At 32.8% G+C, this 26,408-nt stretch overlaps 1 protein-coding gene across 1 annotated transcript in view; it reads left to right on the forward strand.

The window, feature by feature from the left end:
• The first annotated feature begins 408 nt into the window (after positions 1-408).
• LOC129224869 (potassium voltage-gated channel subfamily H member 7-like) overlaps positions 409-26,408 on the forward strand; it is a 93,034-nt gene continuing 67,034 nt past the window's right edge. The window contains exons 1-2 of the mRNA XM_054859415.1: positions 409-438; positions 1,546-1,950. Of these exons, the coding sequence (XP_054715390.1) occupies positions 409-438; positions 1,546-1,950 (435 nt within the window). The remainder of the gene's footprint in view (positions 439-1,545; positions 1,951-26,408) is intronic.

Below are 26,408 nucleotides of genomic sequence, written 5' to 3' on the forward strand. Positions count from 1 at the left end.
TTTCGGAGAACCTTAATGAGTAAAGCATGTCAGGTAGACGAGTTAGAAAAAGTTTCTCACAGTTAAGCGAGTTTGAGAGAGGTTTGTTCATCGTCATGAAAATTGTGGGCTGGTCGACGAGCCGTGTTGCTGCCCAGGTGGATCGTTCGAAGTGTTCCGTTAGAAACTGTTGGAGGCAGTGGACACGAGATGGTGCAAAAAAAAAACAGTCTGGACCTACCGGGAAGACGACGAGGAGAGAGGATGGAAGGATCGTGCGGCAAGTGCTCATGGATCTCACAGTGACTCGTTTCGCCATACAAGCAGACGTAGGGGTAGTAGTTGTTCCCCGAACCATTTCTAAACGTCTTGCGAAAGTAAATCTGCCGACCAAGCGCTCTTTTCGTGTACTGCCTTTAACACCAAAACATGGCAATGGTGCAAAGCCAGAGCGATGTGGTTCGTCACTGACTGGCAAAAGGTGGTGCTCAGTGATGAAACTTGATTCGTTTTGGGGTCAGATTGTATCCACGCACGGATGTGGAGGCGCCCTGGAGAAAGGTACCAGTATAACCTGGACACTTTCGACCCCAGGAAAAACCTGCTTTTCACCGCATTCCGGTTATTTGCGGGGTTTATATGGAATCTTTCGACTCCTGTTAGCTTCTGGAGTAAAAGCGGTGTTTTTACATAGAATGCATTACGTGAAACAAGTTCGTCTACTAGCCGCTAAGGATGCTGGGAAAAAACCGCTTTCTCTGGTACAATGGTAAAACCTCTTTTTACATGGAAACGGGGAATTTTTCAATCGGTTTTTCGTCGAGCCAGAGCGGGGATTTACCGGGTCGAAATGTGCGTTGTGAACGCGGCTATTCTTTCACACGACACACTACCCGCACAACGGGCAAAGTGGTCTGGGAGGCTATAGCCTATGATGGCAGGTTCACTATAGTTGTGGTACGTGGAAGCTTGGGCCAATATTATGTTAATGACATTCTGCAACCACATCCAGGACCATTCCTAAATGGTCCTCCAGGAGCAACTTTCCAGCAAAATAATGCTCACCGGCATACAGCTAGAGTTGCTCAAGACTTCTTACGTCCTTTTGAGACTCTTCCGTCGCCAGTCCGCTCCGCCGACTTGTCCCCTATAGAGCGTGTATGGGATCAGTTGAAACGCCAGATGTCGCCGTGCAACTCTGTGCAAGATTTATAAGTGGGTGTTCAAAATTTGCGGGTCCATCTGCCTCAGAACAACATCAGACGTTAAACTAGCTCAATGTCGGACCGTATTGCGTCATGTATTGCAGCAAAAAGGGGTCCAACGCGATATTGAACTAGCACTGTATTTATCTCATTTCTTAGATTGTATTTGTTTAACTGTCTAGATTTTGGGATCAAGTGTATCTCTCATCTGTATTATTCCGTACGCTATAAATTTCACTTCAATCCAATTCTTCCTTCTCGGGGCTCTATTTTTAATGTTCCTGAGTGTATTTACTGCTCGAAGCTCTGGTAAAAAGAAGGCTTTCTGTCTCTTAATGACACTCTTTTCCGATTTCCCCAGGTGCTCTCGCTTGGCGCCGATGTGTTGCCCGAGTACAAACTGCAAAAGCCCCGCGTCCACAAGTGGACGATCCTCCACTACAGTCCCTTCAAAGCGGTGTGGGACTGGATTATCCTGCTGCTCGTCATCTACACGGCCATCTTCACGCCATACGTGGCGGCCTTCCTGTTGAGCGAGGAGCGGCTGGACAATGACGGCCCCATCGTCATCATCGACCTTGTTGTCGACGTCATGTTCATCATCGACATCCTCATCAACTTCCGCACCACCTACGTCAATTCCAACGACGAAGTCGTCAGCCACCCGGGCAAGATCGCCGTCCATTACCTGCGCGGATGGTTCATCATTGACGTCGTCGCCGCGATACCCTTCGACCTGTTGCTCGTTGGGAAGAATTCGGATGAGGTGAGTTCATTTTTTTCCCCCTCTTGCCTATACTTTGTCCACAGGCCCGTCGAGCTATTACTGCCGTGCACAGGTAAAGAGCAGTAACTGCAAATTTTTTAATTTCTTTTTTTTTTTTTTTTTTTTTTTTTGCATTTTTGTCATCTATTGCACGTTACCTTTATCGTACAAGCTCGCTTATTTGTTTTCCGCTGAAAAAAGGCGCGAAAAAGACGTCTAATTCTAGCATTTCCCTATTGTTAGTATTGAATCCAGAACGAGTTTCTTGAAATATCTCAAAAACTCATTTCTACAGATACTGCCTTTTACCTGCACAAGGCACTATGGTCGCATACTTTGTACAAACCTTCAAAATTTTAAAGAAATCTTTTGAAGTCGCCGCTTTTGCTCTCCTCAGAGACTTATCAAACGAAAGTCCTAACCATGACAGATGACGGGAGTCGTTGGGGTGTATCAGTATGATCTATAGTTGCAACAGGAGTGCCACTCTCCCGAAACGAAATCAGTACGGAACCTTAGACTTTCCTATTTAACACGTATCTGATATATATACAGGACAGTTTAAGTTGTCTTGTTAGGACCTACGTAAAGTCCTTTCTATTTCAAGTAAGTCATTAAAGTTTTATGTACACGTGATGTGAAATAAGGGAAAGTAACTTTACAATAATAAAACACTACACTCTGCTCACGGTAAATATAGGTCGAAAGTAAAAAAATTGGTTACCAGAATTTTTGCCTGTAAGCCACTTTGGGATTTAAAAAAAGTTTACCAATAGTTTTTGGCAGTCGCCGTTATCTTGGTACCAATTTGTACTTATCTAAGTCAAAAACGTCGTGACTGAAGTCGCCAAATAACGCGTTTCTAACTTTAAAACTAGTCGATCTTTCCCGTGAACGAACTACGTAGCAATTTTTTAACCATCGGTTGAGAAAGGGACGCGCGAACAAAAAACGGAAACCTAATAACAGAAAACACATGATATATTTACGCATAATTTATTTTATCACATAATCTATTTAATGTGTTTTGTTTCTGCTTCAATCACATATACTAACCTGTTATAGCTTTTTCACTAAAAACGCATAAGATTTCCCGATTAATTGGCGGGAAGAACTACAATTGATAAACAAACCAAGAAATTCTCACCTGGTGCTAAAATATTTCTAAAATATTCTTTTTGCTTATTTTATATTTTGCTTTTGTAGTTGATCCATATGTACCATATTTCAAGGACATGCGTTTATTAGAAGGAACTCTACGTATGTTTCTGCAAGGCAACTTCAACTATAAACATTCTATACTGAGGGCAAGGGAAAATGTAAATCATAACTTAAAACAAAATCTTACTCAAACGGTGCAAGAAGGTCAATTCTAAAGAAGATAAAACGAGAAATAGTTTCGTAATTCCAATTAAAATGATCAATTCAGTTTTGCGTTATGGATCAGAAATTCCAAAGAGATCACGGTCGCAAATGTTTTCGCTTGAGTAATTACGACAAAAAAGGAAAATTTCAGAAGATGGAATACTTGAATGAATGTGGAGAACGTCTTGTCTCTTCAGAAGTTAGCTATAAAACCACTAAAGTAAAATGTGAAAAAAAAAACTGTATTTGCTTAAGTAAGGGTTTAAGTAAATATCTACACGGACACTTGTTCATACAAACCATAATCTATCTTTTTGCTTCGAGAAATAAGTTTAAATGTGCAGTTGCATTTTAAAATTACTTTTTAATTCAACTTCATAAATAAAATTTAAATGCATTCCGTAAAAATCTTAATTCAAACGCGTCACTTTTACAACTCAAAATAGAATAAAAATGAAATTATTCGGTAAAATCGTGATAGGTAGAAATAAATAACAAATAACATTGGATAGAAAATTCCTTGACATCCCCCAACTTACTCACTAGATACCAATTAAGCAGTTGGGTCAAGAGTTGGAACGGACCATGTGCATTACGTCACCTCTAATTTTGAAGTTGACAGCTGGAGTTGTAACTTAGTTTCAGCCGCGTTTCAAAATTCATTTAAAGAGCAACATTTTACGCTACTATTGATCGTACTGTTCAGCATCATCTTTAGAGTTAAAACTTTGCGGAAGAGCTAAATTGTTCCTCATGGCGATTACGTTACGCTTCCCTACGTATATGACTGTCAAGCTCTTCCTTTTTGGCTGAACCATACGCTCGCAGTTGTGATATTTGAAGACGGGAAGAGGTGAAAGTTATATATAACTATTGATAATACAATTTATAGATGCTGACATTTTTATCGAAGAAATGGACTTGAAAAATATATAAAATTCTTGATAAAAGTTCTTAAAAAATAGGTATCAAATCAATGAAAAAAAAGTGTATTTTTCTTTTTTTTAAGAACAGAAATAACAATGAAGGAAATTACGTAATCAAGTTAAAAAATCATATTATCTTAAATGAAAAATGTTAAAAAAATAGACAGTTAATCAATGAAAAAAACTTGAAGTGTGAAAAAATAATAGCAATAATAATAATAATAGTAGTATAAAACAAACAGTTTCAGAAACTTTGAAATAATAATCATTATTATTATAACAATATAAAATTTTGAAAAAAAGTAGAAAATAACAATGAAGTTAATTATGTTATCGAACTAAAAAGTTACATTACCAAACCAATTTCAAATGGCCACTTTACATTTTGTTATTTCCATTCTGTTATTGTTAAGGGGAATTTTAAACCGTCTTAACGTAATCAGAAATAAAAACTCTTCAATTATGCAAAATCCTCTTATTTGTGCTTTCTTATTTAATTTAAAATACCTGGTTTTCTTGAATAATAAGCAGCAATCTTTCGTGACATAAGTGAAGAAATTTTATCTAGTCATTATAGTAGTGTGTTTGCGTATTTATTTCCATTTGCATTATTTTTCAAGTGGAACTATCATTTAGTCCTTCATAATTCGCGGGAATTTCAGTTTTCTTTTTGAGATTCAAGTAGAAGGAATGCTTTTTGATTAACTCTAAAAGACACATTTCGAATAAGAATGGTAATAAAAGAAACAGATGGACAAAGGAAAGCACTCTAAACCTGTCTTCAGAGAGAGAAAAAGAAATATATCAGACCCTATAATGTAGGAAAATAAAACGCTTAACATTCGTTCTAAAGATCATTGGAAAAAAGGTACTTGATTCTCAAATATAGATTTTCTGTGCATTCAAGTATTCTTTCTCGGAAAAAATTACTGCATAAATGGAGAAGGTATATCTGAATGAAATTTTCATCAAAAAAAAAGATCTTGATATAAAGCGCAAATGTGATTTAAATAAAATATGTTTACAAATAATTTATTAGTTATCATTTATATCTGTGTTTGTTGCCAATTATAGGATTCTACATTGGCATCAAACTAAATTGGAAATGTAGTTCATTTGTTGTTGTTAATTTTATTGCATCATTTTTCCTAGGAATGCGTAGAAATAAATTTATTCCCAATCATTGGATAGGGGTAAAATATTGTTTATTTGCTGTTGTTAGTTTCATTGCGTCATTTTTCTTAGTAATGATTAGGAATATACAGGCCCGGATCTGCGTACCCACAGACTCCGCAGTGCGAGGGCCCTACGTCCTTAAGGAGCCCAACGGCCTAAGAAATTGAAAAAAAAAAACTAGTACCATGTTTTATTAACGTTGCAAATATACACTGTCGGCCTCTGTGGAGGGGCCCTACAAATTGTGTTGCAGCGAGGGCCCAAAATTTATAGATCCGGTCCTGGGAATATATTTTTTATTCCCAATTTTAAGAAAGGGGTAAAATATTGTTCATTTACTGCTGATAATTCCTTTGCATCATTTTTCCCATCTGGCGCATTTATCCCTAAAAAAGTGATTATACATTAAAACAATTTAATAAATGTCTCTTTTTTGCACTCTTACGAGCACTCTTACTTGACTTACTTACTTACTTTTTGCACTCTTACTTGCTCTACACTCTTGCGAGTGCAGTATTTTTAGTTACCCATTTAATCATATCAGGATTTTTTAAACTATTTTTCTGTTTTCCGTTCTTCATACACACTAAAGTGTGCACGAAGAAGTACTCATTGCTATTCTTCATGCACACTGAGGTATGTGCAAAGAATCACTCAATGCTGCTCTTCATGCAAACTAAGGTATGAGTACAACTACTTAAAGTGTGCGAAAAAGAAGCAATGATCATGAGTCAAACTGTCTAATTTTTTCTTTTGTTTAGATCCATGTATGTTTAATGTTGTTTTCTAATTTGAGTGGCAAATTTTAAGCGCAAAAAAATATTATAGAAAAATTGAAATCTTAAGTTTTTGAAATATTAAAATAAGCGCAAAAGTTTTCTGTACAGTCCAAATATGATGCTAACAAAGTTTTATCATACAAAACAGCGTTAATGGAAAACTTACTTATAAATCCTTTTAAATCTATGGGATTAAGGGGGGGGGTTGTAGAAAATTTAAATTAAAATTTCACTAAAGAAAACAATTCTTGGAGCAGGAAATAAATTTATTGCAGGAAAATAATATTCTTTAAACAATTGCCTTCCTTGAAACAGAATTTTACAACTAAATTAAGAACTAGCTATGAAAATCGAGCTAGGAATGTAAAAAACGTGCCCTTTTCTAATAAAACATCTTTCAATAGTCTTTCGAAACATGTTCTAGTAAAATTTCTTCCTACTTCTACAAAATAAATTTAATCTAAATAAAATAAAACATTCGATTAACCCGAAACAAAAAATTCAACAGCTATTTTTCTTTCACTAGAATATCCCACTCCATGTTCGTTTTCTAAGAATAATTATTTCGTCTCTAAATGAAATTGCATTGAAATAAGATAAGGCTGGCGTGTGCTTTGATCTTACATTTCAAATCGATTGAAACGTTTTTGAAAATGCCCTTGTGAAAGATTATCAATCGTCAGGTTATTATTAATGGTGGTTTTTAATACCTGCTCTGATGATAACTTATGTTATAAGTAAAATAATAATAATAATGAATTTGTTTTTTGTCAAATTGAAGTTTTTGCATCAAGAATTGTACCAAGGTTATTACCCCGTTTTTCTAAAAGTAATATTTTTGAATTGATTTAAGTCAATGTTTTGGTTTTTTCATTCATGCTAAATTGCATAGGACACTAATGAATAATTGGACACCAATGAATCGTGATATTTTAATAGTTATATCATTATAAGTTTACTTTTGAAAAGATTTCAGTCAATGATTTTGATTTTCTAATTCACGCTCAATAGCAACCGAAAAAGGCACTAATGAATCGTAATATTTTAAAAGTTATACTATAATAAATTTACTTTTGGATAGATTTCAGTCAATGTTTTGGATTGTTTAATTCATGCTAAATATCATACAGAAAGGATACCAGTAAATTGTAATATTTTAAAAGCTATATCATAATAAATGAAGCCAGCATCAAAAAATAAATTAATCTGTGCAATAAGAAATATGCACAATAAATGAAAGATACTGTTGAAAATTGTAATTTAAAAAACAGTTTTTACAAAAACTATTTTTTAAGTTTTAGAACTTTTTCTTTTGTATAACACAAAATGAAAACGAAAAATATATTGTAAAAAAATTCATTTAAATGTATCTGATACAAAAATATCTTGCATATAATTTAAAGATATATCATTCATATTTACCGTACCAAAGCGTTTAGAGTTTAATAATGGAATAACATACTCGGAATATCCAAACCGAATGAAATTGCCGAAATGAGTAAATTAAAATAATGAAAAAGATGCAAAGAGCTTTATCGTCTGAAATATTAATAATAATTTTAATAATAGCAATTAAAAACAAAAGAAATAAGGAAACTGAAAGGAAAAAAAAATAGAAGCAAAATAGTTAAACGCAATTTAAAAATACGAAAAAAAAGCAAACGATAATTTTATTTTCCAGAGTATTAACTTTATTGGTCAGCCCTCATATAATCAAGTGACTCTCTGCTACCAGAAACGAAAACAAGATTTGATATGTGCGTCAGATAAATGACAAATTGCATGAAACACGCAGTACAAATCAATTTGTTATTATTAACATTCAAACAAAAACTACTTTTTGTTCTCTGAAGTATTCAACATGCATTGTACTCCTACCAAAGCATTTAACAATGATAATGCACGTTTTTAAGATCTTGGTTGATGGCCAAGTTTCCCTCTCAAAAATAAACCGAAAATAAAAAAATGTGACTGGTACAAAATGTTTTGTGAGGAAATGGAAAACGCTTTGTTTTCTCAACAAAAAAATTTTCGCTTGGTGGAACAAACATTCAAAGTTTGCATCCTCAGCAGAATCCATTCCATCATGGGGAACAAAAAAACTTAGGGTATTTTTTTTTCCATGAATTTTAAATAGGTTCTCCTTTTAAATTACTTTTTTTTCTGCTGATTGTGCTGAAAATTTTTATGAGAGTGGAATTACCTTATTTTACTGGAATCAAAAGCATATGCAGCGGTGAAACGAAAATTTTTATTTCCGGTTTAAAAAAAGTATTTCCTGAAGTACGTTATCAGTAAACAATTACGCACTAAACTGAGAGTGGTAAAAGCCTTAAAGCTAATTTTATGTTCGTAAAAACCGTCGGGAGGGGAAAATATTAATGAATCTGTTTAGATAATAAAATAAGCACGTTCTTTCTCTTTTGTTCATAAATGTACGCTATAAAATAAAGCATTCTTCCTAAAGGAAGTTTTTAATAAATATCGCGAAGAATTTCGTTTAGAATAAGGTTTTAAATTTCCCAGCTTAATCCTGTATTTATGCATACGAAGATTGCAATTATGTGTTGTACAAGTGGATTTCGGAAAACTTTTCAGTCAAACTTTCGTACATATTTTTTTCTCTTATAAGTCTCATAATTTTGTATGTAAAGAACTAAATTATAAATTTCCCGCATCAGATTATGGTAAACTACATCATAATAACTTAGTCATAAAATTTTGGACTGGTCTTTTCAGTTGTAAACGAGTAATACACATTATGTTGATATTATTTGTAATTACTGACAAACAAAAAGTAAAGCATAGTTATTAGTGAATGATGTATTAACGAGTGGCACAACCCTGTAGAAAGAGACGCATGCTTTTACCCTAGATTTTATTTTAAAATAAAAAAGATTCAGAATGATTCTTTTATTATACAGATCCTTCTATTTATTAATTAGACATTTCAAATCAGTGATAGTGAGATGGGATTGGTAGGCGGGATATGGAAAGAGGGTTAACTTTCAAAATATAACCCTAACGAAAATGAGCATCAGGTTTTTTTTTTTTTTTAATTTTTCTTTATTATTATTTTTTTTATGAGGGATACTCAATGGAAACCATCATATATTGTAATATTCGATTTTTTCCCAACAATATTATATGAATGCAAAAAACAACTTTAAAAGCAATGATACGTTTCAATTGCGGAAATTTAAAAGAAAGGTGACACGCCTAACCATCCATGCTCCTTCCAAACGCTGTGGAGTGTGATTGATCACCGCAGAACCTTCATAAATAATATTTTCCACATGGAGCGTGTTAATGGTTGAATTCAGCAGAAATTCAGCAGGCAGACCATGGCACAAAAAACATCCTGGAGCCATGAAAACTGACAACTAATAGTGCATGTAAAATTATATTCAAAGACGCTTATAGATTTTATGTTCAGACTTCACGTCGAAGTTTAAGAGGTTGTGCTTGAAGCACACCTTTTAGTATCCCTTTTGCAATGAGGTGGTTTCCTTCAGTCAAAAGTACTACTTTTAGTCATTGAAATGGATAGAATGAACAAAAAAAATTACATGGACCCAGAAAATACTTTTATTTTCCCAACAGTTTTTTTTTTTAATTAATTTTTTTAAATGTCTAATTTTTCAAACAATGCGTTGTCTTCATGACGACACAAATGATGCAATTTGGCGCATCTTTCCACTACGTTTCCATGTTATGATAATGAGGCAGCGAATTAAATTTGCGCTCTACGCTTGCTAACAACCATATCGCTGCCAATACCCGTTAGTAAAGATGCGAATTCAATATTTTGTTCTGTGAATGGCAACATTGAATGGCATTTCATCATTTGTGATGTCACACGACAGAAGCGTAAATATTGAAAGCGCGCCGATTTAAGTATTTTTTTAAATATTAAACTTAAACAAATTATTTAAAAAATGGTCAGATCCTATATTTTTAAGCATGCTCTTTCAGAAAAAAATACTTTTAAAATTTTGGAAACGACCCCATTGAAATGTCAGCTTGTCCTATAATCCTTTTTTGTTCAGGAAATTTTCTTTAATTTACGATACTTTATTGTTGTTGGATATTCCTGATCAATATGTATGTAGTTTGCAATATCACTGACCAGAAAATGACAAAGATACTTCACGCTTGCGGTGCTCAAATAGTGATGATCTCGTACGTATTTGTAGTCGACGCTCTTCGCGAGATACCAAAAGAGATATCCCCAAGTTAGTATCATTTTTGACGGCTTAATTTTGGCTCCAAGTTCGGCAAGAAATTGCCAAATGTCGTTTGGCTACATTTTGAATTTAATAGGTAATCAGTCTCACGTGATCATCATAAAGATCACGTGACATTTGTGATGATGTCATCACCCCTCCAGCCAATCGGAAATGACCTTTGTCGGACACACACATGCGTACACACAAGCATACACAGAAACTGTCAAATTTTAAGTGTTACGAGTTTTACATATTATTAAAGCGGGAGATGGCTAAAAAAAATCCTCTTTCTTTCCCTATTCTTGATATTAACAGCGCAATGGAATATGCTAAAGTTTCACAGTGACTCTACGTATGGATATCATTTCACTGCCTGTTGAGTCAAACCTATCCATTTCTTAGCACATTATATATCTCAGTAAATATGCTTTCTAAGAACGATTGATGCCCAAATTGCTGCAAATGCATTTACAATTATCTAGCTTTGATCATCACTGATAACGCATATCTTCCATCTTATTCACTTGCAAACTACATTAGTGATGTAATCCCTAAGAGATTAAGTACTCATTACTGCGTTATCCCACATACAATCCTTGACATTAATATCTATAGTAATTGCATAATATTTTCCGTTAAGGCATGGATAAATTTAGGTGATAAATCAGTGATATATAAAGGGGTTCGGTTTCAGGTAAAGTAACATACACATAAACTGATCCGAATCGTAAACAACTCAGCTTTTATGAATATAAATTTATGTCGGTGCATTAAATTAACCTTTCATGCTTAATTTGTTTATGTGCGTGGGTTTATCTTAAATTCAAAACTGTACATCAGAGAGCGAGTTTTGAGAGTTATACAACATTATAAAAATTTCTCTGATAATAACTTTCATAATCAAGATTTTTCTAAAGTCGAGACCTCGAGAGATTGGTAATCCAGATCTTTTGAAATTGAGAACTTGAGCGATAGAGATCTCTTGAAATCGAAGACCCGAGATGTGATAATCGAGAATTTGAGTGATTGATAATAGAGATCTTTTGAGATCGAGAACTAGAGTTGTGATAATCGAGAACTCGAAATACGGTAACTGAGAACTCGAGATGTGACAGTCGAATTCTCGAGTGTTCTTGAATAATCGAGTGATTCGATTACGAAAAATCGATTATGCCCATCAGTTCAAGGAATAAAAGCTTCATGTCATGTTTTCACTTATTTTTTGAAAATAGCTTTCATCATTTAAAAAAAAATTTCCATTTTCAGCTTTTTTTCTGTTCAAAAGGACGTTTGAATCTTGTTCCTATCTTAATTATAATGAAAGGTATAATTATTTTTGCTCAAACTTTTATAAGTCAAGAACTGATCAAGATAAAGTAATGAAATTTAGAGCATATCTTTTTCAAATAGTTTTTATTCAGAAAACTTGAAAAAAACGTTTTTTACAAAAAACTATGATTTTTTTCCAAAAAAAAGTATCTTTGAATTTTTCGAAATTTTTCTTCAAGTATTTTCTATTTTTAATTCAATTAGTATTTTTGAAATCGCTGAATGAAAATTAATGCTAAGATATTTGCATAATTTTTCGAAAAAAAAGTTGAAAATTGACCAAGAATATTTTGAGTTTTAGATATTTTAAGCAACCTCTTTTTTTTTAAACAAATTGAATTTAAATGGAAAGAGATTTTTTTTATTATTTATGTTATGATGTTGCTCATAAAATAGGTGAATCAGTTCAAAAAATTTCAAAACTCTGAACTGTTTAAAGAATTTTTTTTTTTTCAAACTGTGTCCCGGACCCCCTTAAAACTATTTTAATCTGAAACTGCAAAAGCTTAGCTCCAACCTTTATGCATTGTTAAATAATCTGTCATGCATTGGATATTTTTGAGCCTAATTAAACTTATGTAAATACACTGCCTCTTTCTGAATGAATGATTAAGTCAAAAAAAATGGCCCAATGTATCTTGATTATGATACACCTAATTTATTTGTTGCGGGATAATGAATTAGACAAAAAATCATTAGCCACGACTAATTTAGCGTTGCAATTTTCAAAAAACAGCTCATTATAGATGTTTTTCCCCGGTGTGGTAATTATCAGTATGAATCAGGATTTTCCCTAATTTGGGTCTTCTACAATATCATATTGTGCTTTCTAGATTATTAACTCTGTCAGCAGCTCAACATTAACTTAGACATTAACCATTATATTTTTTAAAGAAAAAAATTCGAAACGCATCCTAGTCCAAAAAAAAAACAATATGTGGCCTTTTTTTGCTTTATTTGTTAACAGCAATTCAATTTAGATGTACAATACATAATGGGATTTAAAGTGCAACTACTATGTATTTGGCAAATTTTTAGAACATCAACTAAAATTATATCGATTACATGAAAAAAATCTGTCCGGCTTTAAATATAATCATTTAAGTGAAGTTACCCAAATCATCTGAAGGTTTCTCCAATAAGAGCCTGATAAACAAAATTCTTCTGCTACAGATGCAGTTAATGCATATTTCAAATACCATCTCAGAAAATAGTTTATCGTTGCTAAATACTTAATTGTCGTAGCGTTCGAACTGTCGCGTTAATTCTTGCAACATCAGATGCTGGATCAGCTAAACTAAAAAAAAGAAAACATTTTTTGAAAGAATTGCTTTTTGACTGTCGCCTAAATTTGTAACAAGAGGGTACATTATTTATTTTTGAAAAATGGAGAAGGCGGTTCGCAAGAGCCTATTTTCGAGTTGTGAAATTCTGGAAGGGGGAAAAAGTAAAATACGAATCAGAAGAATGTGAAGGAAATAGTAATAAAGATAATTAAGATAGTTTATCTTAATTATCTTAAGGGAACGGTGGACTTTAAGTTACTTTTTTTTTAGTTTTCACACTAGAGACAAAAGATTTTGTGTGCATATGTATTTAAGTATAAACATATAGAGTATTTAAAAAAAAAGGAAAACCAGCTTTTACTTATTTTAAAAGTTAAAAATTTTAAATATTTTTCAAAAATTCAAAATGTTTTACGCGACTTAAATTTTTACATTTTTCCTTAATTTTCTCATTTTATTACATAATAAGTCATTACAAAGAAAATTGGTATTAATTAGTAAATTCCTTAAAAATAAAAATTTTAGACTTTTTTAAAAATACTTCGATAAAAATTCCTCAAAATTTTTACTGCTAGTAATTTTTACTCAATTTTTATAAACCTTCCTGAAGTTAGATTCTATAATGCACACCAAGTTGTATTATTTGGTAAAACATGAGGCTAAATTTTGAATTTCGTGAACTTTGAGCAAAAATTGTGTCGCATGGAGTATTTTGTAGTTATGAAAATCAAGAAAATTTTGTTTCGAGTAAAATGCAATTAAAGTATAATTTTGCACTTACCCTTAAAATTTACTTTGCAAAACCTCTTTTTCAGTGTTTTTATTTGTCGTTGAAGCATGTTATATAAGAACAAGATTTATAATAATATTTTAATTAAAATAATAACAGAGATTATTAAGTTTTAACTTTTCCTGCTTTGTTTACATCTGAACAGCCAAGTTTGACAGGAGTATCTCATGAAAAATCGTTTTGTGTGCAAACTTTAAGTAGTCGTAACTTTGGTAAAAAAATGCTCAATCGCCCAAGCGGTTTTTTGAGTTAGGAAGAGAAACGTTTGAAGTTCAACAAAACATAAAAATCAAAATTTTGATTTTTTAGTCAATTTTTGCCGAATTCGAGGTCCACCGTCCCCTTAATAAGCATTAGATTAAAGCAGTAAGACATTTTCGTAAGATAAAATAAACAGTATATTTAAGATCTTTCCGCTAAATAACTTTACCAAGATCCCTATAATCATGAAAATTATATATATATAGGGTGATTTTATTTAAAATTGCGATTTCAAAATATTTTAATGGGAGAATGACTTAATATTCCACCAGAACAATCGTGAGGCCATGGGATTTTGTTTAACGAAGGAATAAGACTAGTTGCGAAAGTATAGTGTTAGATGGCTCTGTCGGTGAAATATCAAGGGAAAGGCCTTGTTAAGCCCGGGAATGTTGTTAATCGAAAAGAAACAACAGGTTTCAAAGGTTACCGAAAATTTTACAATTGAAAAAAGAATATTAGGTGTTTGCAATGACAGTAAAGATAGTTCATTTCAAATTATTTGCTAGGGAGGAAATTGAATGGTACATATCCAATGCATATGAAGTCGAAAATTTAAAAAAAAAATGTATATGTAAATAGGTTGATTTCTCAATGCCAACGGTTGGCATTTGCCCCCAATTGACTCCCCATAAACGATTGGCTTGCTCCTCCACTTTGTTCTGCTACTTGTTAGAAGTTGTAAGGCGGGTATATGCGCAGATGCTATGACTGCGCTTCTCATCTCAAGTGCTTAGGATAGGCATACCTCCACAATAGCAATGTTATTCCTAATAGCGCCATCACTGTCACAATTTGGAACTATTTTTTTTCCTTCACCAGAAATAATTTTAAAACATTACTACTATTCTCTTAAAATATCGGGTCATTCTGCCCAGAAGTTTAAAAATTGAGCGATTTGAATTTCTAATTTTAACTATGGCCATCCTGTATATATACAGCTGACGCTCAATTTTACGCACTCTTTGGGACCACGAAAAAAGATTCGTAAAAACGACAGTTCGTTAAATCGAAACGCATCAGAAACTGTTATGATGGCAAGAAAAAATCCAGGACGAGTTCTTTCAAAACTAATAGACGTTATATTTTTTGTTATGCTCCAAATAAAAAAAAGCATCTAAACTCAGACATCCAGAATTTCGGATCGTAACATCTAGGTCCATTGACCACGTTTACAATAACTTATTTCTTTATTAAAATAATATTAAATGCTGGAGGAAGATGAATTTGAAGGGTCTGTGGCAACAAAGAGTTAACTCCATTTTTTGATTGTTGGGAAATCTCCTGGAGTTAACTGCATGTTGCCTCAAACGAATGAAGTAATTAACTCATTCTAGCGAATAACTTGAGGATTATTAACCGAAGTTAACTCCTTGTTGAACCAAACGAACTTGAGAGCTATCAACCGGAGATAACTTCATGTTGAACCAAACGATAAACAAATGGAGTTAACTCTTTGTTACGGCAAACCCTTCAATTGCAATTTAAATGGAAGGGAACATCTTCTTTCCTAAGATTTTATGTCCCTGGTACTCGAATTTTTCGGAAAGAGCTACTTCGACCTTATGTCGCGTTCGTAAAGAAGAGAATTAGCTATTTTCAGTTCGTAGAAAAGATTAAAAAAACTTTCAATGGGAGATTTTGCGGAACTCGCAAATAGTTCGTAAAATCATGAGCGTTCCTAAATTTGACGTTCGTAATATCGAATGTCAACTGTAAACATACATAAAAAATTTCATTAAACTTAAATTAACACAGTTTCGATTAGCATAAGATAACGGCACCAGTAACAGACAAGAGTCCAGTAACATACAGTCGTAAGTTTGGATTTAAATAATAAGAATTTTAGGCGGGTAAAACCGATGTTGCTGCGACCCATGAATACGGTGCAACCATTTAGTGCTGTCAAAGTGAAATTTTTGTGCCAGTTCGTATTTACAAGGCAGTGGTGGAAGGTTATAAACAGTCACCACGAGGTCTGCCGGTAATCATGTTCATTTGAATTTAATAAGGTTTTAGATCTAAAAACGAGTTGATGAGTTCATCACATGGCTTCCTTTTACTCCAATTTAATGTCATTTCCCCATTACTGGCAATTTTAATGTGATTCAATAGTTTATTCTCTAAATATCACCAACAGTGGCCAAATTGAAACAGATTTTTTTAAAAAATCGCCAAATTTGTCGCCACGTTGGTGACAAAACTTGGCGACCAAAAGACTGGTGATATATCGCCAAGTGGCCGCCAAATTATAACACCACTTGAGTTTACATCGAAATTAACAATGATTCCCCCCCCAAAAGGGGCAAAAGACCCCTTTAGAAACACCCGAATGCAACCAAAAGAAGAGGTGCACAACTAGAGCCCACTAGGAGTCTACGTACCAAATTTCAACTTTCTAGGACTTACCGTTCTTGATTTATGCGACATACATACGCACATACATACGTACATACAGACGTCCATACAGACGTCACGGGAAAATTCGTTGTAATTAACTCGGGAATCGTCATTATGGATATTTCGCGTGTCTGTACGTTCTTAGGCACTTATCCACGTGTGGTCGAGTCGAAAAAAAAATCAATATTCATTCGGGGGTGAGTAAAATGGAAATTAAGGTCGATTTTTGAGTGAAAATTTTTTCGCGAATACAGTACTTCCTTTTTTGTAAAAGGAAGTAATAAAGAACTTTTGTACATTTCAAAGAGAAAAGGGAAATTCTGTCCATTACTCATCCTTTCCTCATCCTATCTGTTACTAGATATCATCAGATTTTTCGGTGTCTGTTACTGGGGTTCGGATCTTTTCCCGAAATTGAGCGAATAAAAACAGAATTAACCAACTCATAGGTACCCAGAAGCAGCCAAACGCTAGATGAGATGAAGTTGCATGAGAGAAAAATAGTTTTAAAAATCTAAATACATTGAAAGGCTCAGAAAATTCAGTTATTCTGAGAGCGATGTTTCAGCATGTCTGTCACTGGAGCCATTACCCTACTATCCAAATGAACGTAAATTGCTCAGAATAAAAGTTTTGACAAATCTTTCAAACACGTGGTAAAAAGACGCGATTTTTTCTCCTGGAAATTCAATTTTACCGAAACTAATTTCGGAATCCTCTTCTCTTCCGCTACTTCTATTCGCCTCTCTCCCTACACAGTTCATCAGATCGCTTCACTACTCGAGATAAAAATGTGGAGGTATAAACTTCTTACAGGAACTCGGAATTTCTTTTGGAATGGGGCCGAAAAAGGATTCGTGTGAAGAATGCCTCTAAAAAGAGCATTCTTTTACTATCGAAATTTATAATTTAGAAACTGAAAGGTTTTTCCGTAACAACTCCATCAGACATTGATTACTTCTGTCATGTAGAAGCGAAAAGTAGCTTTTGCTCATGTTTTACTTTGCTGTGGTACATTTATGGGACACTGGCCTAGCTCGAAGTTCTTTCTTTTTCTAAGAAGTATTTATCATTACGTCTGTTGGGATTTGTATAAAACACATTCACATTTAGAAACATTTAATTCAGTGTCACTTCTTCTTTATCTTTACTAATAATAAAGCGGAAAGTCTAGATCTCTGTCTAGATTTCTTGATGTCTGGAAGTTTGGATCTCTGTAACGCGTATAGCGCCAAGAACGTTCGGCCGATTTTCATGAAATTTGCTACAAAATTAGTTTGTAGCATGGGGGTGTGCACCTCAAAGCCACTTTTCGAAAAAGTTCGATTTTGTCCTTTCTCTATTCCAATTTTAGGAGCATTTTACCGAGCAAATTATCATAACATGGGGGAGCAAATTAACATAACGAATTGGCGAGAAATTCATCATCCATTATTTGCCATAACTTGGACGAGCAAACTACCATAACATGGGCGAGCAAATTAACATAACGAATTGGTGAGAAATTCATCACCCATTATTTGTAAATATGCAGGCAAACCAAATGACCTTTTAATGTTCTACTACGGGTAAAGTCGTGCGGGTACCGCGCAAGTGTTTAATAAAATTCATTCCTTCTTTTTACCTTTTCTTCTAATTTCTAGTTACTCAAAACATCCATATACCTTTCGGTGTGTCCCTTTCTATGGAGAAAGTTTTTAATTGTTATCGAATTAATAATATCTACTCACATGTTAGATAAAAGCGTCGGATTTAAAACAGAAAATGCCTTTGAAATTTAAAAACATAATCTAAAGTTAAAAACGTCATCCAATGCATAAAAATATATTCTTAGAAAATTTGAAATTTAAAACGACTTTAACAGAACCATGAAGAACATCAAACTGCCGTTTAGTAGAGTTAAATGAATTTATCTGTTACTGGTATTTTTTTCCTGTGATTAAATATTCTTGTAGCTATCCAATCAATTTTACAACAATGTATAAGGGGCATTCGAATGAAACCAAGTCACTAGTGTAAAGTAACGGCAGCAATTTTATTAACTCAAAACTAGTCGCCAAAACTGTTGGCACGTTTATCCCTTTGCGACACTAGGCGGTCAATTCCATGTTTGAAGAAGCTAGTAGGTTGCTATTGCATCCAGGACTGAATCCAGTCACACACTTTGTCGTCCATAGGGATATCCGCGATAGCCAGTGTGTCGTCTGCGAATAGCTTGTTTTAGAGGTCCAAAAACATGAAAGTCAAACAGTGAAAGGTCTGCACGGTGGATGTTCCAGCTCCAGCGTTTCCTACTGAAGCTACTGCAATATCGTCTTCACCACATTGCCGTATGTGGACACCTTTGGACAACATGCCGTTCTCTGCTTCAGGAACTCGAAAAGCAGTGGGCCCAGAGAGTGTGCTCCCTCCCCCTGAGTGCGCCCTAGTGGTCAAAAAAGGCATGTTTTGTAGTGGACAATAACTTGTGGGACTACCTTCTCTTCGGCGTTTAACCACACTGTCTATGTGCTGAAACGTTGCGCATTCGCCATCCTCTCTAACAATGGATGGTGTCTCCATACATGCAGTTACATGGCATCGTCTAACGTCTAATGTGAAGTTAGACTCACTGACATAATTTCATTTGAATTAACATTTTTTAGTTCTAATTTTAAAATAATATTTTTATTTTACAATGAAAAATAATACTTTTCAAACAATGAGACTATCTTCTTTTCTTCCTTTCTTAGCGAGAGAGAGGTTAAAAAATATGTTGTATCAAAATAAAAATAACAAACGTCTTCCGATTTCTTCAGTCTTATTTATATCTCGCTCGTTTAAGCAAAACTGAAACTATTTTAAAATTTTAAATGAAATTTAAACTCTAAATTGTGTCAACAAAAACATATTAACTTATCAATTTGCAACTCCGGAGCTCGAATACGCTACCTTGCGGTGATTAACAATGCTACCGAAAAAGGTAAAACATGCCATTCCACATGTTTTCTTTGGAGTAAATTACAGGTTTCAGACAGTTTTTAGTGTAATGTAATTTCCGAAGAATAGAAAAGAAAGCTTCCTACAAACATGATGAAAAATTACTATCATTCACTAAGCGTCAAAACAAGTTAATGTTAGTTTTACCTTTTTCATCCGCCATTAGACAGTGGCTGCAGCGCATCCTAAGTTTATTGGAGTTGCGAATACTTTTATTATTAATTGTGAACTTTTGGCAAAAAATCTATTTTCATTGCCCCATACCGATGATTTTATCATTATGATATTTTATTATCCTCCATAATTTTAACTATGCCTGTTTTTTAACTTTTTAAAGATTGACGAATTATATTTTAGTGGAAAATTAAGCAACATTAATACTTCCGCATATTATTCTAGTTTGACATTGCATTTTGTGACACATTGAAAAGTTTCATCACGGGTTTAAATTTTAAGTGTTTCCATTTTAAATTCAGTAGAATATTCCATACGTCATTTTTCCCCACATTACACAAATGAAGACGTACTTTAAAACGAGGCATTAATTTTATTATGGATGTCACATGAATCTCTTTCCATTCTTTAGTCATTTCTAGGGAAAATGATGCAAATTTGGTTTATTTATTACATTCATTTATTGATCTATTTATTTATTTGGGGCTAAAGGTAACTCAGAAAATTCATATTTGCAAATACTATAAATGTATTTATTGTATTGTATTTTACTGTACAATTTGTGTATTACATGTGTACGTTGAACCTGTTTTTAGTTCTGTAGTGGTTAGTAAATTTTTAATTTGAACTAAAGTTTTTCTTTTTATGTCAATGAATCTCTATTTTTTTTATTGCAAATTTTATACATCAATGGCGTTCAAGGAATTACATGATTGTTTTTCTAACATCATGCAGTTTATTTTGAATGATTAGTTGGGTATTAAACTGAATTTTTCTATTTTAAAATTATAACATGAGAGACCTTTAATTTAATTGCTTCTATTTAAACGTAAACTCTTCGGTAAAAAAAACGTATAAATTATTGAATTTCAAGAAACATTCCTAGGTCGAATGCAATTTGCTTGTTTGAAGCAAAATATTTTAACCTTCAAAAAATTCACTTTCTACGTCGCCGATTTCAATTATTTTTTCTGAGAGAAATGAGTCTTAAGAAAAAAAAAGATAACAAACTCAGGAAGTTTTAAATTGATATTTCAAAAGTTACATTGCTAGCAAATATTTTTTTATTCTGGCTGATTTAAATGCTATACATAAATACTATGCATCTTGTTACATTTAATGCTTTAATATTTTTTCTTTTATACTTTGCAGCATGTGCGTCGAATTTATGTGCTGTTTAATTATGTGAAAAATAATGTGATTTATGTTTTGTAAGCACTTTTGATTCACTATTATTATTTTCTCTGATTATGACGCTTTTGCGCCGAACGTGCCAAAGCTGCCACTAAATTGCTTGCTAATGCTCAACCAGCGCACAAGTTGCCATAAGCTGTAGAAGCACGGGGGCTCACGACTCAAAAATTCATTATATATATATATATATATATATATATATATATATATATATAAAACATAGAGTTATCATAAAAAATCAACCACCTAAATTAAGACGAAATCTAATATTTTACTTAAAGTAGGTATCATGGCTCAAAAGTTGGCAAACTATGTGAGACAACATAGTGGGATTAAACCGATTTTATCACATTGGCTCTTCCCCAGACATACCAGAACTGTGATTAAAACCAAGCAGGCATCCAAATTTACAAGAATATGAAATTCAAAAGACAGCTGAGTAAATCGACAACAATAAAGTTATAAATTATTGCATTTAATTCCAAAGAGAGAAGCTGATAACCTGCTTCCAAATTCAATTTATCAAAAGGAATAAGTATACAATTCATGAAAACGTAATAACAGTAATACGTAAAATTTCACACATTATTCTACCTAAGAGTTGTTTATTCTAGAACAAGAAATAAATATTTCTGACCAAAAACCGAACACAAAAGCGATGACGAAAGCGAATAGCAATAACGAAAAAGAAAAACTCGTTTTAGATTAATTAATTGCATTTTAAAAACCCATTAACCATCATTGTTACGAATTTCGGGCATTAACTGCTAATTGCTTTCTTTCAAAATAATTTCTCCAAAAATTAGTAAACGGTCAGTTTTAGTTTAAAACTCAAAATAAGGGATAGCTTCTAAATTTTGTTTTTAAAATTTCATTAATAATTTATATTTTTAGTATTAGATTAAAAAACTCCAATGTCTGACACTTTCTGGGCACGCTCAATGTACACTACAGGCGTCCCACGTATAACACGATATTTGCACCCAACGGTTTTGATATTACACGGTACCAAATTTGCAATTATTATTACACGGTTTCGATATTACACAGTACAAAACTTGAATTTAATACTTCATGGTTTTGATACAACAACACAAAAGTTTTAAAAAGGTAGATTTTTTTTTGTTTAATACATTCTGTTATTCATAAGTTTTTACTTTGTTTTTTTTTATGAAACTTGGTTTCGATATAACACGATGCACATCCCTTGATTCACATTATTTCTATGAGTCTCGTATACCACGCTTTTCATATAACACGAAACACGGTTTCGATACAACACGATACATATTGACATGACTTTTACTATGTACAGGATTTTTAGTGTAAAGTTATACGAGACTTTTTTAAAAAAGAAATTTTTAAGTTTCGATACTGCACGGAACGAATGAACCGTGTTATACGCCGTGTTATACGTTTTTTATACGCCTATATATGATTTTATTTTTTCTAACCACATCGAAGTGAACTTATACATAGAACTCTACTTTAATTTATTGATTATATAATTAAATGTATAACAATATTTATAAACCTCAGTTCATAACTATTAATTACATTTTCAGAAACGATAATGAAAAGTGAATCCTCACCCTTGAAATGCCTACCCTTTCTTCCACATATATTAATTAAAGGATTTCTTACTTGTTTTAAAATAGTACGTTTTTCTCTCTATCATTTTAACAAAAGCGATCAATATCGGCTTAAAACATCCCTTTTTCAGAAATCAACATAATAATTCATTTTGTAAGAACATTAGTGAAATAAGTTTAAACCTTTAATATGTAATTTGAAGTAAAAAGGAATGATATTAAAATTTTAAGCGCAAAAATGAATACTCAAATATGCATTAAGTTAAACGTTATATATTCAATGTTCTGAAAAATTAATCTTCGATTATTTTGGATTCAAGACAAATTGACATTTTCATTTTTTCATGCGTATGGTTTTTCTTTTTTTTTCTTCCGTAATTTTGATAGCATTAACCAAGCCCCATTTCATTGATAACTAAATGTAAAAAATGAAATTATCTTAGGATTGCTTGCATTAGAATGTGACAAGTATGTTTTCCAAATTTATTTAGTTCTAAAAGAATTATTTAACAGTTCTTCTATTTACTGAATTAGTATACTTATCCAAAAGCATTAAAATGTTACAGAAGTGCTAAAGTTTTCAAATCTGCATACTAAATTACCATTACTTTTGTAAAATAAAACATGTATCAGCCAAATAAATGAACAAATACCTTGTTGTCTAAACACACCGTAAGAAAAACAAAGTAATAAATGCACAAATTTACAAATAATTCCAGTTACGTGTTTCGGAGCTCCAATAAACCCCTTTTTCAATGCTATAAACTGTTAGCTTTAGATGTTAAGTCATTCGACAACTTTACAACCACAAGCTCACTTTTTTCTGCAATGAAAAAGGACTTCCTTGAAACCCCGAAATAAGTGTCTGAAATCAGTTAAATTTGCCCATGTATTGCGTTGTTTTTCTTAAGGTTACTTTGTAGCACAAAGATATTTGTTCATTTATTTCGTTGATAAGTATTTTGTTTTAAAAAAGTAGTTTTGGTTTGTTAGGTTAAGCGATGACCTTGACAATGTTTACCTAAATGTGAAAAGGAGACTTGTTAGTGGAGCTGATTTGAGTTGGAATACTTTTAAAGAGCTGCTACTGAAGTTGCCCAACTCAAACTCTTCGTCAATTATCCTTCCCTATTATCCCCAAAATAGGTAACCATCGTCAAGTTCATAGCTCAACTTTTCATTGCCACACAGTATCTGCAAATTTGTGCATTTATTACGCTGGTTTTCTTATAATTATTTATCAACCTAATTTCAAAAACACAAATGCTAATATACAGGGTCTGTATAAAAAGTAATGAGTCTTAGCTGTGTTCTAAGAATTTATTGCAGATATTAATACTCACACCCAAAATTCCTCAAAATAAAATCCTTGGCTTAGCACACACTTATCCCAGCTTTGAAGCTTTGAAGGCTGCTTTGTAGCCTGCTTCCAGAATGTCCTTTAAAAGTCTTGTGCTAGCGTTTTAACGACCTCCAGAGTTCCATGGTTATGTCCTTTCAGTGATTTTTTGTCTTCGAGAATAGAAAGAATTCTGCTGGAGCTAAATAGTGGCTGTAGGCGGGCTGGAGAAGCGTAGAGATACTATTAGTGACCAGGAAGTCTTGGAGGATGAAGCAGGTGTTTCCATCATTTCTCAATTTTTCAGCTATGATGCTGCGAACTGTCATTTTATCAAGTCCAACTTCATCTGAAATCATTCTCCCACTTGACCGGCGGTCCGAATTTAGCACAACACGCACACGTTCCACATTGGCGTACGTTCTGCTGGTTGACGGACACACTGTTTACGATTCATCCTCAACGCTGTCCTGGCCATCTTTGAAACATTTGTGCCACCGAAATACATGTGCCTTTAACTAACAGTTATCTCCGCACACTTTTTTACGTATCTATATAGCCTCTGAGGGCAATTTACGAAGTTCCACACAAAACTTAATCACGTAACGCTGCTCAAAAGTTCTTTGCATTTTGGAGCTGGAACCGACGTTTGCAACTGAGGTACACTATAACATACTCGAACAAAGACTCCCTGGAACCCGCAAACTTGAGTGAGTCCAACCAGTAACCCCCACCACCGAACTAACCAGTTTCTGTGCACTTGAATGGTACAGTCGCATCAGGAAAAAATGAGTCTCATTACTTTTTATACAGACCCTGTAATTTTCAAAAGCAATGCACTTTTTCTCAAAATATGCTTGCGCACAAATGAAAGCTTTGTTTTTCTAAAATGCCAATGGCTGCGAACTTAACACTATTTTTACAACTCCGCTTCCATAACTCTGGTTAGATTTCAAGATTTATAAATAAGCATGCGCTGCTGTTCGCAAAACTTGAAATGCTCGTAAAAGCTCTACGAAATAGCTGCATTCATATTGATCATATGCGTTTCTGGACCGAAAACTTCATAGTTAAATATAGAGTGTTCCAGATGAAGCGGAAATCTTTTTTTAATTTTCAAACTTTTGTGGAGACTGTAATGCAATTACGGAATTTTTCTTTTCCCCTTTCGGAGACTATTTCTAGCAACAATCTAAGAAAAGAAGGAAAATTGAATCATTTTTTCCTATCCTGATTTGAAATGCGTTGCACTTTTGATATCTTGATACAAATATAAAAATGTGAAAGTTTTTAAAATATCCCTCTCAATCAATCATTTCAACAATAAATAATTTAATTAGGTAGATTTATCAGCCTTAACAAAGAATATTTACCAAAATATATAGAGGCATTATATAATTTAGAGATATATCTAGTGTGAAAAAACTCTTTCACATTTTTTGGAGTAGTGAAATTTATTTCGGAGGAGTAAATTTTAATTGCGTATATTTATCAGTCTTAACAAAGGATATTTACCTAATACAAGTAGAAACATTATACTAATAGCAATGTAGACAGAGCTAGGCGGTTTTTTTTTTTTTTTTTTTCAAAGAATATATGTTTTAACATTTTTGGAGAATTGAAATTTATTTTAGAAGAGCGAAATGAAACAAGAGAGAGAGAGGGGTGCTAAAAAACGAAAGAATGATCAATTCTATTTTAAAAAAAAAACTGCTTAGGATGAAATGGAGAAAGGCAGGGAAGTAAAAGATTTCGTACCATTTTGTATTTTAATATTTATAATTTTTGACATGAAAAACTAAGAAAAAATAATCAAATATAATATTTTTAAATTTTTAATAGTTTTTTTTTTCATTTTCCGCGATGCGATAGTTTAATTTAAAATGTAAAACTTGAAAATATATTCTTCACTAAATTTGAAACGCATTTTCAATCTTCTCCGAAAGTCCTCCAATCAACATTCGTTAAAAATGTCTCGAAATATATATATTTAAATGATCATTGTTAAAATATTTGTTTGACTTACTGAGTGTTTTAATACGATGAACGCGTACATAGGTAACCTCCAGTTTTAATCCAAAACGTGTTTTTAATTCATTAGTGCATTCAAAATCATTAAATTGTGACACTTTTCTAAAAATGTTTTATTTAACAGTCATTTCGCTGTGCTTGTGCTCTGGTGTACGTAAAAAACAACGAAACCTAATTTTATGTTTGACAAAAATTTATTATTTGTTCTCTGTAATTTCCAACTTGAATGTTTTTAAAAAATACTTACACCTTGACACAGAAAAGAAGAATAATATATGTTTTTTACTATTAATATTATTATTTCGAGGTACTTTTAAAACGAGTAAGCACATTAATAGCAAAATATCTGGATGTTTTCCCCTCAATTTTAAATGTTAACAGTAGTTTATTTTGCGTATAATTTGAAGTAAAGTGAATACAAATAAAATGAAATGGCAAATTCAACTTCGAGTTCATTTGTTTGTTCAAAAAGTATCTCCGTAAAACTCAAAGCATTAATAAATCTTAATTACTCCGGAAAAGTTAACATTTTAATATTTAATTTTCTGTATGTTTCGAAATATATAGAAATAAATCGTACTTAAAACTATCTTAGAAATCATTTGTTG

This window comes from Uloborus diversus, chromosome 6, assembly GCF_026930045.1.
Source record: "Uloborus diversus isolate 005 chromosome 6, Udiv.v.3.1, whole genome shotgun sequence".
Lineage (NCBI taxonomy): Eukaryota > Metazoa > Arthropoda > Arachnida > Araneae > Uloboridae > Uloborus > Uloborus diversus.